The 14,031-nt window shown below is 41.5% G+C and overlaps 1 protein-coding gene across 4 annotated transcripts; it reads left to right on the top strand.

The window, feature by feature from the left end:
* The first annotated feature begins 4,124 nt into the window (after positions 1–4,124).
* LOC114358071 (uncharacterized) lies at positions 4,125–7,125 on the top strand. 4 transcript variants are annotated; one of them, XR_003656353.1, is made up of 3 exons: positions 4,125–5,763; positions 5,967–6,175; positions 6,608–7,125. XR_003656353.1 is itself a non-coding variant. In XM_028311943.1 (3 exons), the coding sequence occupies exons 1-3, from the start codon at positions 4,493–4,495 to the stop codon at positions 6,620–6,622; spliced, it is 1,905 nt and encodes a 634-aa protein (XP_028167744.1). In that variant the 5' UTR covers positions 4,125–4,492; the 3' UTR covers positions 6,623–7,125. The 4 variants fall into 4 exon arrangements, 3 of the variants coding, with proteins under 3 accessions (XP_028167744.1, XP_028167746.1, XP_028167745.1); XM_028311943.1 differs by adding an exon at positions 6,416–6,460 and having other exon boundaries at positions 4,125–6,337; XM_028311945.1 differs by having other exon boundaries at positions 4,125–6,175.
* The last annotated feature ends 6,906 nt before the right edge of the window (positions 7,126–14,031 follow it).

Raw genomic sequence — 14,031 nt, 5'->3', positions numbered from 1 at the left:
ACCTAACAAAATGCGTATTTTCCTTGAAGGTCACATTTCCCATCATGTTCATTTCATTACGCCTCATCCATATTCATTAGGGGTAGCTTAAATGAACATGCATTATTTTGGTTTTTAAAGAGAATAGACGTGTTTTATTTTTGAAACAGTTTTCATTTAAAGCATTCGTATTTTTTTCGTTAATTTCAACTACAATAATAAATATTTATTAAAAGCGTAAGAAGACAAAAAGAAAACATTATTTTTATTATGTTTCATAACATTTCAATAAAATTGTACGAAGCTTTTGTTCCTACAAACGTGTTTTACGAACTCGGTTTACTTTTTATCTAAATTAATGTGTTTTTATTTTTACTTTCTGTATTGTCGAGTGGCAATATTCTTGAATAATGTTCATTATAATCGTCCATTTAGCAGCACGAGACCAGATAATTAATACTCAAGGATTGAATAGAGCGTAATATACGGTGACAGCGATATTATATTCGTCTGTGAAGTGAACCGGTTATCAACAATTTAACGCTTTTGAGAGAATAAACAAAAGTGCGAGATGACCCCATCTGTTGGCCGCGAGCGGAACCCAATAATGGTGTGACGTGATTTATAGATCAATTAACTGACCATTCTGTTCTCCCCCCGCTAAACGTTATGGCCGAGGTAATGCTTTTCCAAATTAAATCTCCCCTACTTTTAATCTACAATAACCGGTTTTCACCACTCAATCAGTGTTTGTTTGTTTTTGGGGCCGGAGTAATTTCGCGATGAAGGGCCCCATCAGTACCTCTAGTACGAAAAACTTTCGAGTTCGTTTCGTTGCGTATTCAAAGTGTCATCGAAAAATTTTGTATGAAAAATTAAACAGCGCCCCCTAGGGCGGCTATAATATAGGGGGCGCTGTTTAATTTTTCATACAAAATTTTTCGATGACACTTTGAATACGCAACGAAACGAACTCGAAAGTTTTTCCTACTAGAGGTACAGAAGTTCCATTGTCGAATCTTGTAACACTGATTATCAGATGTTCGGGACTGATAAAATGTTTGTTGTCTTTCAATTTGTCTGTGCTAACAACAACGCTATTGTGTTTTTATCAACTTTTTTATTGACGGGCAAATCGAAAAGCCAGTGTTTTTTCACAATCGTAATGAACCTTCTGGGCTTCATATTTTCTGTGCTGTGTGAAAGACAAATCGTTCTGAAACTTTTTGCTGTCAATACGTCATTTACATAATGCTATTTTGAGGGGGAACTGATCGCATCGCATTCTTTAAAACTTTCCCATTTTCCGAGACGGTTTTGCTATGAGCTATCTGCGTTTCTTGTTTAAGTCTTTATTTATTCATAAAGGGATCAGTAGCATGATTCTGGAGTAAGAAGTTTTTAATGTGTTGTGTGACTTTGCGAAGTTGTAGAAAAATGGAAGCGATTCCATTCTTGTTCAAAGTTAAATTGTAAAGTTTTGGAATTCTGTTTTCATTTCACAATGTCAGTTTAAATGGATTCTTCGATGTTTCAACCCATAGAAATGTAAAGTTGGTTCCACCGATGGTTCCGTACCCAGACATTTTAGGTTTGATTTACGTATGCAGATTCCAATGTTTGTTCTTTGAGAAGATATTTTATTATGTTATTATGGTCTGGCAATGATAGATAAACCGCACTAAAATTCCAAACAACAGATATTAATGTATTGTACTATCGTCAGTCTTCAGAGCCATGCAAATAAATACTTTATGCCTCACACATTAACAGCCTTCTGATTCTCGCTGCAACTGCATGCTTCGCGTGTGGTAGTATTGACATGTCTCCTATCCGGCAGGACTCTCCTCTCCATTCCACACACCCTACCACACAATCTAAGTTCTATTCTATTACTTCCTATACCAGGGTAGAAAGAGACGGTCGCAGACATTTCTATGAAGTTAAGCAGAATACACCCCCAGACTCTATGATTCAGATGCACATGTGCACAGCAATTGTGTGCAGAGTGAATGTTTAACGCAGCTGCCCGCTGAGCATATGCCGCATAAAATGGGTTGATATCGCAGGCGCAGGCAATCCTTTCTTCAATGGACATTTGGACAATGTCGGTATGGACAAACGGTCGCAATGCAAAGTCAAATAAGACATATTATTGCATAGCAAAAATATAGGGTTATACTGAAGCTGCGTTTGACTTTATCTTCACTTGCTCGTATGTGTTTTTAATTGTAAAAATTAAGACTCATGCCTCAGACAAACAGGAACAGAGAAATTGTATATTGTCGCTATGCATTTAGTGACGCTTTTTAATAAGTAGCAACGTTGATGCGTATTTGAAACACATTGGTTTCGCCAATGTCGAAAGGCGTTTACCATTTGGCATTTTATGTAGGTACTTTTGGCAGTTTATTTTTCGGTTGATCAACGAAATACCCAAATCCCGAGCCTATTGTATTTTTAATTCTATGAAATTATGAAACGTCAATGTTTTTAAAATATTCCGGGTTCAACATACTTTGTTTGTAATTTTGTATATTCTCATGGTGTTAAAAACAAAATCGTATTCTTGACCGTGAAATGAGCTATCTGTCTCTTCTGTCATTATAAATCAAGTTAATGGTAATATCTATAACCATCCATCTGGCATGTGGATGTGAATCTTTTTAATTCCCATTGTTCCGCTATCTGTTCACTTAAACGACTCTAAATGGTTAAGTGACTTCATTTATAACTGAGTAATAAGATTACAGAAATTATCTTGACTTAACTGTTTTATTTTAATTAACACTTCTGTGTTCTTCAAACTGATTTGATCCTGTGAATGAAACTCCAAAATGATTTAAGAATTCGATTATGAAATTTTGTTGGAACTTGATTACGGTTCTAATACTAAATCCCAGGTAACTTCGGTCCACGGTTAATTTTGATAAATTCAAGTTATTCCAGTAATTCCTAAAGGTACAGTCATTTAACTTTCGTAATTAAACTTACTCATTCAGTCCTCTCTAAAGAGCTTAAGTAGGAAGGATTAAATAGGTTTCATTTTACATTTGAAAACTTTATAATTAAAAAAAACTCAGTTTACGTTATTTGAAATTAAGGGAAGAATATAATATAGTTGTTTTTTCAGTTGGTGAGAGATTTCAGTAAGACAGGACGTCCAACAACTTAACGAATTTAATAATTTTCTAGTTTTGCAATCACAAATATCGTAGCTGTTTAATTTATTGAGTAGGTACCTAATAGAATTTTAACTTAGATCTCAAATGTATTTCTTTTTTTTTTGTAAACAGCTTTGTTTTTTTCATATCCAGTAAAGCGTTTCATTCGTCCCAGTTTAAAATAATAGACCAACATTAGCTTCAATTGTTTTTTTAGAAAAATTGGCACTTATTGTAGCCTGAAGTATTTATATCGATTGATGTCAACGAGTCCCAACCTAAAAAAGTGGTTATGACTAATTTAAGTCCCGTGAACTAAACTATCTCAGCTCTAGCCTAGAAACTGTCAATGTCTTGTCCAGAAACTGAGAGTGACACTATTTAAGTCCTGTCCTAAGGAATCACTACCCTTTACCTTTGTTATGTTTAGTATAACAAATATGACCAAAATTCAAATGGTTTATGTCACATTACAATAAGTTTTAAAAAAAACTTAAACTAATATCCTTATCGACCTCTACGTATCACACATGCCCTTCCAAAACACATGCAACTGCAAGTTCAATGTCAATGCGCTTCCCACGCATCATTAGTTATTTTTAACAATTCCCACATATCCCTGATACACCAATGTAAACGTCAAACATGTGTTTCCTGCCAAAAATAAAATTAAAACTTTTTGATCCCAAAACTAAGGACTCAGGAGGTCAATCTGAAGTTTTGGAAACTTCCAGAATTTTGCTCATTGACGAAAAGCTGGGACACAATCGATAGTCTCAAGTTATCGAGAAATTTAATAACTAATGCCTTGCATAGTTGTATCAATTGATCAGCTCAGAATAATTGACTTTGGCAAAGTTCCTAGACTGCCTTGAGCAAGGGCGTGAGGGTCACAATCACAATTAAATAAACCGCTATAGTAACGAATACTAGTTCATCTGTCACTAACTTACTTGAGATCAATTCTCTTATACATGTAGGATTGTAACATCTATGGGTAAATACTCTATTGTCTTAAACTCTTTGGATGAACGATCGAGTGTGAGCGAGACGAATGTACGGTGAGTGAGTGAGAAGGAAGGAAAGGGGTCATGGCGGTAAGACGGTTATGAGTAAGTGTGGCTCTGTATTTTATAAAAGAAGATTATACATATTGTTGGAAGAAACTGATTTTCCTTGCGAAGCCCCGTCCCTACAAATTTTGGGGGCTCGTCCGGGATAATTATCTTCGCGGTGGACGGTGTACTTCGTGAGAAAATCTCAATAAGACGTACGAGCACACGCGTACGACGACGCCATTGTACCGGCCGGCGTGTTTCAAGATTCAGACGGGATCATACGACGGAAACATGCCGAAAGAAAGACGTAAAAGCCGACAAGACGACTATGAAGATTGTGATGACGACAATATCACGCATAACCCGACGCACATGTTGCAATTGACGGCGGAGTTGGTGCCTAGATACAGCGGGAGAGATAATACCTATCCCGTGTCACGCTGGATTGAAGACGTCGAGAGCAACGCGGAAATATTCGGTTGGTCTCCGTTGCAGCAGCTGCTGGTGGCACGAAGGTCACTGACGGACACTGCGCAGCTGTGGCTCAGATCCGAACGTCCGTTTAAGAGTTGGGACGACTTGAAAGCAGCGATATGTAAAGAATTCCCAGACACCGTTGACATCAAAGCCATTCACGAACAAATGAGTGCTAGAAAGAAGCGGGTGGATGAAACATGCCTCGACTATATGCTGATCATGAAGGAGTTGGGCAAGCGTGGCAAGATGCCGGACTACGTTGCGATTAAATACATCGTTGACGGAATCGTGGACGTAGAAACAAACAAGATCATGCTTTACGGTGTTACAACCTATAACGACTTAAAGGAGAAGCTTAAAATCTATGAAACGATATCAAGAAAAATGCAGAGTGCTGTGCAGCAGAGGCGTGCAGTGAGTACAAGCAAGCAGCAGAGTGATCGACGAGGGTCGTGGAAGATTCGGTGCTATAGCTGTGGAGAGACTGGACATGCATCAACTGATTGCCCGCATAAAAGCAAAGGTATGAAGTGCTTTAAGTGCAACCAATTCGGCCATGTTGGATCGGCTTGCACTTCGACTGCGACGGCGAATCGGAAGACTTCGGAGGAGTTCGGTAAATCTCGGCAAGACGACCACAGACAAAAGAAGAGCGCTATGTTCGCGGCTGACATCACTCGAGACTGCGGCGCCTCCAGCGGTGAGCTATGGAACGAGCTACAAGACTACCAACATCATGACAAGAAGCGGACGATGTTCACTACGTCAAACTCCATAGAAGGCAGCGCCCCTAGCGGCTCCAGTACGAACGACGACGAACCAAAGATGGCGACATTTGTTTACGACGAGATGTCAACATTGTCAACCTCTCAGATCAACAAAACGGAGGAGAAAAAGCCGGTTATTGTGTTGACAATGAATGAAATACAGCAAAAAGCGTTAGTTGACTCCGGCAGCGACGTGAATATCATATCGGAGGACGTTTACATCGAGTTGGGAAAGCCCAAATGTGAGAAAGATGATTTGGTGCTATCTGGAATTGGACAAGGAACAGTGCGTTCGTTGGGAAAGTGTCTCCTAAACCTGTGCGTAGACGAACAATATTATTTAGACGTAATATTTCATGTAATAAACAAAGAGTATGTACCTTACGACGTAATACTAGGACAAGAGTTTTTGAATGACGTAACAGTTGTGATTAAAAAGGGTTGTGTAAAGTTTTATACTAAAGAATGGGAACGACTGGGATGTTATGTGAGTGAGGTATGTTCATCTAATTCTGTTGTAGGTCCCATGAAAGATCCAGCTTTGAGAGAGGAAGTCATCGAGTGTATACAGAAGTACAAACCGGAACAGACGGAGGAAGCACCACTGCAGCTCAAGATTGTGCTTAAGGATGAGGTACCTGTAGCACTACGACCGCGACGACTGGCACTTAAGGAGCAGGAGATTGTGGAGGAACAGATTGCAGAATGGTTAGAAAAGGACATAATACGCGTAAGTCACTCTGAATATAGTAGTCCATTGGTTTTGGTCAAGAAAAAAGATAATTCCATTAGAGTTTGCGTTGACTATAGGATGTTGAACAGAAAGATTATGAAAGACGAGTTTCCATTACCAGTAATTGAAGATTTAATAGATAAATTAAAAGATGCCAAAATGTACAGCGTGTTAGGTTTAAAAAACGGGTTCTTTCACCTGAGAGTAAGTGAAGAGTCTGNATTAAAAGGTGCCAAAGTGTTCAGCGTGTTAGATTTAAAAAACGGGTTCTTTCACCTGAGAGTAAGTGAAGAGTCGATAAAGTATACATCTTTTGTTACACACAATGGACAATATGAGTTTTTAAGGGCTCCTTTCGGTTTGAGCATTTGTCCGAAGTATTTCATGAGATTTATAACGATAANCTTAAAAATGTGCTTATGATTTCAGAGCGATATGGGTTAGAAATGAATTGGAAAAAGGCAAAATTGGTTTGCAGAGAAATAGAATATTTGGGACACTTGGTTAAAGACGGAGAGGTGAGACCGACCACTGAGAAGATAGATGCAGTGATGAGATATCCAAAGCCAGCAACAACAAGGCAAGTTCGCAGTTTTCTTGGTCTAACCTCATATTTCCGAAAATATATAAAAGATTATGCACAGATAGCTAAACCACTAACAGATTTATTAAAGAAGGACATTTTGTTTCAATTTGGTGATAAAGAGATAATAGCATTTGAGACTTTGAAGCGAAAGTTAAGTGATTCTCCAGTACTAAAGATTTATGACTCAAACCTACCTACTGAATTGCATACAGATGCATCAGCTGTTGCCTATTCTGCGATATTAATGCAGCAACATGAAGATGGTTGGCATCCTGTATACTACATGAGTAAGAGAACCTCAGAAGCCGAATCAAGATATACAAGCTATGAGCTAGAAGCATTAGCTATCATAGAGGGAGTGAAGAAGNACAATTAAAAACACTGCAATTCACCATTTTTATCGCAGCACGTTACTCTTCAATAGTGACATTTGGAATATGTCATTGGTGGCGCTGCAACTAGTTTTTATAAACTGAGTGAACCACTGGTCTACTTACATTGCTAGAGGGGATTGCCTGTCAGTTCCACTCCTGTTATTTCTGCTCTCTGTCCGCGTCACATGAACAACAGCCTGGTGGCGGCTGGTGTCCGCAGCCTTCTTCCGCGTGTGCTGACACATAATATGACAACACTGTTGCAATATATATCTTTAATCATCATTATCTATAATCACATCCCTAAATTCAAATAATTTAGAATTAGCCAATGAAAATATCAACGAATGCAGGGAGAGATCAGCTGGGGGGCAGTAAGGTCCCGTGATCACTCTCGCTCTGCACGAAACGTTTCCACAGTAGCGGTGAAAACGTCTCCGCTAAGGTGTTGAGCATGTCGTTGCTGTTGTGACCGCCTCGCACTCTGCTAATAAAAGATGCAGTTTTCGGATGGTAGCATTAAAGCCCAGTTTGGTTTCCGCAAAGATTCCCGATGTACTAGAAAAAGGTGGTAGTTCCTATATATCCTGGACGTATGTATGTAATGTACCTTATATAATGTTATTGTAGGGCTTTGTTGAGACTAACCACAGGGGTTCCCGTGTAAATGCTCGCAATATGCCTTAAAAGCGTAAACTTATTTGTTCTGTACAGCGCAATTGGCGACAGCAAAGGTATGTATTAAAATATTTTGATGACTCTGTGTTACCTCGAAACCTATTTTCCATTTTTTGCCGAATGTTCAGCTTCAGTTGCTGCATGGTTGTTGATATATAAGTGAGATATTCTCTTTTCTTAAGGTAACACCACAAAAAGGAGTTTTCTGGAGTGAGATCAGGGCCTGGTGGTGGCCAGGAGATGTGAAATGATTTTTTTGTGGGAACATGTCTCTTATCACCTAAATGCTTTATTTGAAGTGTGACACTTAGCCCTATTTTGATGAAACCAAGTGCTCCTGTCATAGCATTACAAATCTTGCAACTTTGAAATCAAAAAGCTTTTCATCATGCAAGTAAAGTGCTCTCAAAAATGAATCGTCCTTTCAATCCAAAAAATCTATTAAGCAGGGGTGAAATCTCATTGCCACCAAGAAGCCCTAATCTCATTCCAGCAAACTTCTTTTTGTTAGGTTACCTTAAGAGCAGAGTATCTAATAATTCAAAAACTCTGCAGCATTCATCCATCCTGTATCTACGAGTATTTAGAGGTAACTAACGAAAGTTTTTCCAAAATGTTGATGCATGTTGATCGAATGTTATAAACGTCAAGGGAATCACATGATGAAATAAAAAAAAAGTAAATTTAAAAACAATTTTCATTAAATTTTTTTCAAATTGGAATAGTTAAAGTTCCACAAAATTGTAAGTTTTCATTTGCTTGTATTTTCAAAAGTGCATTTCTTTCTTGCCCACCTGTAGTTACGGTCACAGTCAGGTGGTGCACTCAGCCAAAAGAATTACGACGTAAGTTACCATGATAGTACTTGCGGACTGAGTCATGAAAAACTTATCCAAATCTTTATTTTCGTCTGGTATTCTGTGCAATTATATCATTGCACATTCGAAGCAGCTCTGTCATCAGGATAAGCTCTCGGGCATATTAGCTATGTTAGTTAGCTGTGTACCTTCATAATACAAAATCATTTCATACAATGTAGGTAGACTAAGGTTACTTTACCACAAACTTAGGGTATTTTTGACACCCGCAAGCGTCCTTCCGCATCCGTGATGTAATCCGTACGATATTAAAAACAGCCTAATGTTACGTAATGAACAGACTATAGTTATGCATAAGGTATTTAATGTATTTGAATATTTTTCTTAATTCTGAGTCGGCCATCCCAATACATATAATTGCAGAGACTTGGTGAGCAAATTAAAATGTAATGAGGAAAATTCCAGGTTGAAATTAGAAGCCCTACAGAAGCTTGTGGTGCGGCGGCGGCGCGGCGCAGATCGGCCGCGACGATAACAGCATTGTTTATATTCCGCGGCCGCGCGGGGACCTCCTCCGCTCCTTCGCCACTCGCACAATTAAGTTGATACCTTTGCGGCTCAGACACGGTTTTTAATATTACTTCATACGAGTACTTACTTGCATGCCAATCTAAGCGATTTATTTCTTACATTCGTCGAACAATACGGAACAATGGATATAGTCGTAGGCAAAGTTAGTGAACGACAAACTGACAGCGAGTCCCCTCGCGCAGGGCGACGGTGGCGAACAATAGACACGCTTATAGGTCAAATGCAAATACAATTCGCTCGTTGCGTGTCTCGTATTTAACAGAGGCTGTTGCCGCTCAACGCTCGAGAACAAATCGCAAACGTCATAACGCCAGATTTGAATATTAATAAAGAGGAATAAACGATCCGGGCGGGCGCGGCGTCGCCAGCGGTTCGCAACATGGCCGCGGCCGGCGCTCCGGAGCCGTGCCCGCGGTGCCCGCCGCGCTCCGGCGACGGAAGGGGCACAATAGCGGAGGGAAAAGTTTCAGAAGCGCTGAGCTTGTGCGTGCTTATGCTCTTGCGTGACATGTAGTCGTCTAATGAATAATAAACAGCGCAATGGCGACCCGCTACTCATTCATATCCATCCACGAAAGGCAATATTCTTTTATACATAAAACGTTCGAACCTGCTTTTAAACGCGTACAATATTGGATTCGCCTTTCGTAAATTCGGTTCGCACCGGAGCGGCTCACGGAAGCGGCGACGCGCGCGATACGTGAACGCTCGCGCTCGCGTGATGCGGCCCGGGACTATTATTTTAATTACTTTCATTGTACGAGGGGATCGTTAACGTTGTGCTTTTTTACAGGCTCAGTAGATTTCACGACGAATGTGTACCGCGCGTACGGCCCCGGGCGGTAACAAACGACCGGCTTAATGACTTTTCGAACTCAAAAGCACACACCTAACGGTGTAAGGATGTCGCATAATTACAGTCCGTGGTGTTCGCCGAAGGCGGGCCAACTGAATTATAGAAGCGATCATGTTAACTAGAAATGTATCAAGTAAACTTCTTTTACTAGGGGTCGATGGCGAGTGTTAATAAAATAACACGAGACGGCGCCGATCGCCAATTTCCACGCCGATTTTATCTGCACTCCAGCACGCCCGCCCGGGCCTTCAGCTCACTAGCGAGGTGTAGCTTCGGTGTGATGAGTCACTTTAGAACATCGATATATCTAAACTTTGAGCATCAATGACCCTCGCGCAAAACAATGTCCGAACGCTAACTGATTACAAATATGCCATGAAAGTAAAATGTGTTAAAAACATATGGAAGGAATAGTCGTTTATCAGGAATCTCTATCTTTGCCGATGCATATTAACTTCGATTCGATGCCGCAGCGGCGCCCGCGCCTCACCGCCCGCGGTGACTCACGGAGGCATCGCCCGCTCGCTCCGCAAACATTTCCAATACGATTACGGAATATCGATTCCCAAATGAGTGTTTTCGGTCAGAACCATCATTCCGGTATGATTGGGCCGTCACTCGTCGTAAGCTTTAGCTATTAGTTCGCAGGGGCGCGCTAAGCTCCCACATGTTCCCACCTAATGTACTAATTGTAATTAGCAGCTCCACAGGTTTCCGGCAAGTAATCCATTTAAAATCAATTTACACATTTTATTTCTGGTTGTTACTTTGTTCTAGTTTAATGTTCCGGAGGTACTCTCCACGCTGTACCTACTCAAAGTCAATTTATGTAAACGATGGGGAATTACGCAATGAAGCATATCGAGTCCACGAAACAAATGCGTCGGTAATGAGTGTAGGAAACGCCCAGTCGTATCAACGAACTTCAGCGAAGGCAGGCGGCAGCGGATGTCTGTAACTAGTGTGCCAGTTACTCCGTTATTATGTGGAAACTCCATTTATATCTGCAGATAAGCAGAACACTTTCCTAACGCTGCGCTTTAGTGCTTAACAACACCCTCAATCTCTGAAAGTTGCGACCGCGCCGCTGCTCCGAAGGCGCGCCGCAGATGCTGCATTCTTCAACGCCAGCACCATGACGAGGCGCGCGGCCTACGTGGGCTGCTTGTGAAGCGCGCCCCGCGTTAATTCCATTGTCCAACGTGTATCGGTGAATGTGTGAGGAGCACTTCGCGCGAAGAGTGGCGTCATCACTCGCCCGCGGCCGCGCTACCTCCCCGCCTGTCTGAATTTCAATTACGAGTATACACTACCATAGACCCTAGATCAGTGGTTCCCAAAGTTGTCTGGGCTATGACACATCTAATACAAGTTTCCAAACTCGGGACCCACATATAGGAAATTTAACTGTTACCAATATACCTAAATAATGGACTCGAATCTGTAGCGTGGTGTATCGTTTTACAGGCAGGGCCCACTTAAAGTTCGTTCGCGATAGTTTGGGAAACCCTGCCCTAGATGATCCTACTTATGTCGAATTTATTGTAATATTACTATAATAATATAAAAATAATGAGTTTTGGCGTTTAAATTATTACTGATGTTCGATGTTTAAAAGTGTGAGTATAATAGGATAGCTGGTCGAATAAACTGTCCTTTAGGTCGCAGTAGGTTCAGCTGCATGTTTCATAAACGCCCGGACCATACAAAGCCGTCTAAGACAAACCACTAGTGCGTTCGTTAGTGATCAAACCTTTCGGAATCGATTCATGGAAATGGGCAAAATTCCAGAACGCGTAATATCCGTCTGAAATCGACAAGGGCTCAAACAGATCCAAGGGAGCCCAAGTGTAATGATATTGGAGTGGCATAAGTTTTTTGCCCTCCACAAGGTTGACCGACGACATCATAAAGGTAGCAGGAAGGTGCTGGACGGGGGCCGCTACCAACCGGGTACTTTAGTGATATGAATGAGGAGGACGTCTGAGGAGGCCACAGCAGCCCCTCCGGGCGAGGCGGCGGCGGAATGTTGCCGGATTATGCGGCGCGCTAACGGAGAGCTGTCCTCGCCGACGCGGCTCGCTTCCCGCAACCCGCGCAGCGCCAACAGATCAGCACGTTCACAACTTTACGTGCCGTGCCTGGCGTGCTCAGAAACTTATAAGCATGCATGCTATGGCTACACCCAGCATGTCACCAGCTAGGGGGCAGATAGGACGGGAGCGAGCTGGTGGGGGGCTCGGCCGCGGCGACCGGGCTGCTCTGGCTGCGCTGCGGCGCGCGGCGGCGGTGCTCCGATCGGAATGTTATGTGCGCAAATTATTTACATAACTTCGCTTTGTTAAGGTACATTTCTTTTGATAGGAAAACGCTTTGATATTAAATACGAATTTATCAATCTTTTGAATCATTTCTTGGTAACATTTATATTTTTTCAATTTCGATGTTAAAAGGATATCTATTTGTACTTAGTTACTTTAATTATAATAAGCCGATCAGTCGGCAAGGAGATCACATTTTTATTACGTTGATATGGTTTCTTTCCAATAAGTAATCAAATCATAAGCTAATGAAATTTAATTATTCATCGTCATGCGACTGTACTTTAATTTGTAGAGATGAAACCTTTTATTAATCAGATTGGAAAAGTACTGAGGTATTTTTTCAAAGAAACTCGTTGGTAATTATGTGTCTGCGGGTCTTCCCGCGCTCGCGCTAGGCGGCGCTGGGCGGCGCTAGGCCGCCGGCGCGTGGGTCGCGGGCGGCGGCGCGTGGGTCGCGGGCGGCGGCGCGTGGGCCGCGGCCTGTCGGGCTCGACGCCGAAGGAGTCAACAGTCATTACTTGAAAAGCTGGTATTTTCCACCAGACCATGAAAATGGGATGATTACCTATCTACCTAACAAAAGAATGTAAAATGAATCATGTCTACATACCTATTTAGGTTTAAGTTAATGAGAGCAGATCGGTATCGGACCCCGTATAGTATTTATTGTGAGACTGAAGCCGCTTAAATAATAGTATAATTTAATAATTAATTTAGAGATGGGCCGACTAGTCGCCGACTAGTCGGGAAAGCCGACTATTCGGCATCATTTGTAGTCGGCCGACTAGTGACGACTATTCGGCAAAATATGCCGATTATAATCGGCGCATTACAAAATTAAATATCAGAATGAAATAAAACTCATAATCACCAAGACTGTTATGAGGTGGACCAAGGGCGTTATCTAAATCACTTTTGACTGCAAAAAATCAGTAAAAAGTGGTTTCACCTGATTTAAAATTTTGGCATTCAGTCTAAATTCATACAAAGTTAAGATTAGTTAAAATTACCAGATAATCATCAAATAAAAATTATGTCAATTTTTTTTTTCGGGGAAAAAAAGCATGGAATTGCTTACCTATCTTGCGGGGAAGTGGTAGATTATGTGGGGCTCCTCTCATCGGAAGGATGAGGAATACCCTCATAAATAACCTCTGAGATCGCTTTAGTGTGAAGAACTATGGGAATCCGGATAATGCCATCAACTATCACAGTCCGTCCCGGCAATTTCCCACCTGTATGGCGGGCCCTCCTGTATGAGTACAGGCACAAGGCCAGATGTATGGCGGGCCTTGCCTTTCCGACGGTGGTGGTAGTCCGTGCTATGCAGGCGGGGGTACCCCCACGCCCCCAGCTCTCTGACCATCACCGTGGAGGGTGGAGAGGAATCAGTGGGCCTAGGATACGTGCCGCGATAAGCGCAATTTCGCCCATACATTTTGATGCGCGCTCGGGCTCGCATCCTAGCCCAGCAGGAGGTGATCATATTGTCACCTCCTCTGACCCCTCCGCCGTCGAAAATTATGACATCTACCTTAGGTACTGTTAGGTGATTGTAATGTTGCTTTTTATTTTTTCTCATTAAAGAAATTTCATTTCTCAAGAAGTTATATTTATCTCTTTGGT

This window comes from Ostrinia furnacalis, unplaced genomic scaffold (assembly GCF_004193835.3).
Source record: "Ostrinia furnacalis isolate ACB-3 unplaced genomic scaffold, ASM419383v2 OfSCF3657, whole genome shotgun sequence".
NCBI lineage: Eukaryota > Metazoa > Arthropoda > Insecta > Lepidoptera > Crambidae > Ostrinia > Ostrinia furnacalis.
The sequence above is the reverse complement of the archived record's forward strand: the minus strand, read 5'-3'. Positions and strand labels throughout refer to the sequence as shown.

Excerpts from the sequence above, each read along its gene's own strand:
- LOC114358071 (XM_028311943.1), top strand. The coding sequence starts at position 4,493 with ATGCCGAAAGAAAGACGTAAAAGCCGACAAGACGACTATGAAGATTGT. Across the intron at positions 6,338-6,415 it reads ATAAATTAAAAGATGCCAAA|GTGTTCAGCGTGTTAGATTT; the intron begins ATGTACAGCGTG and ends AAAGGTGCCAAA.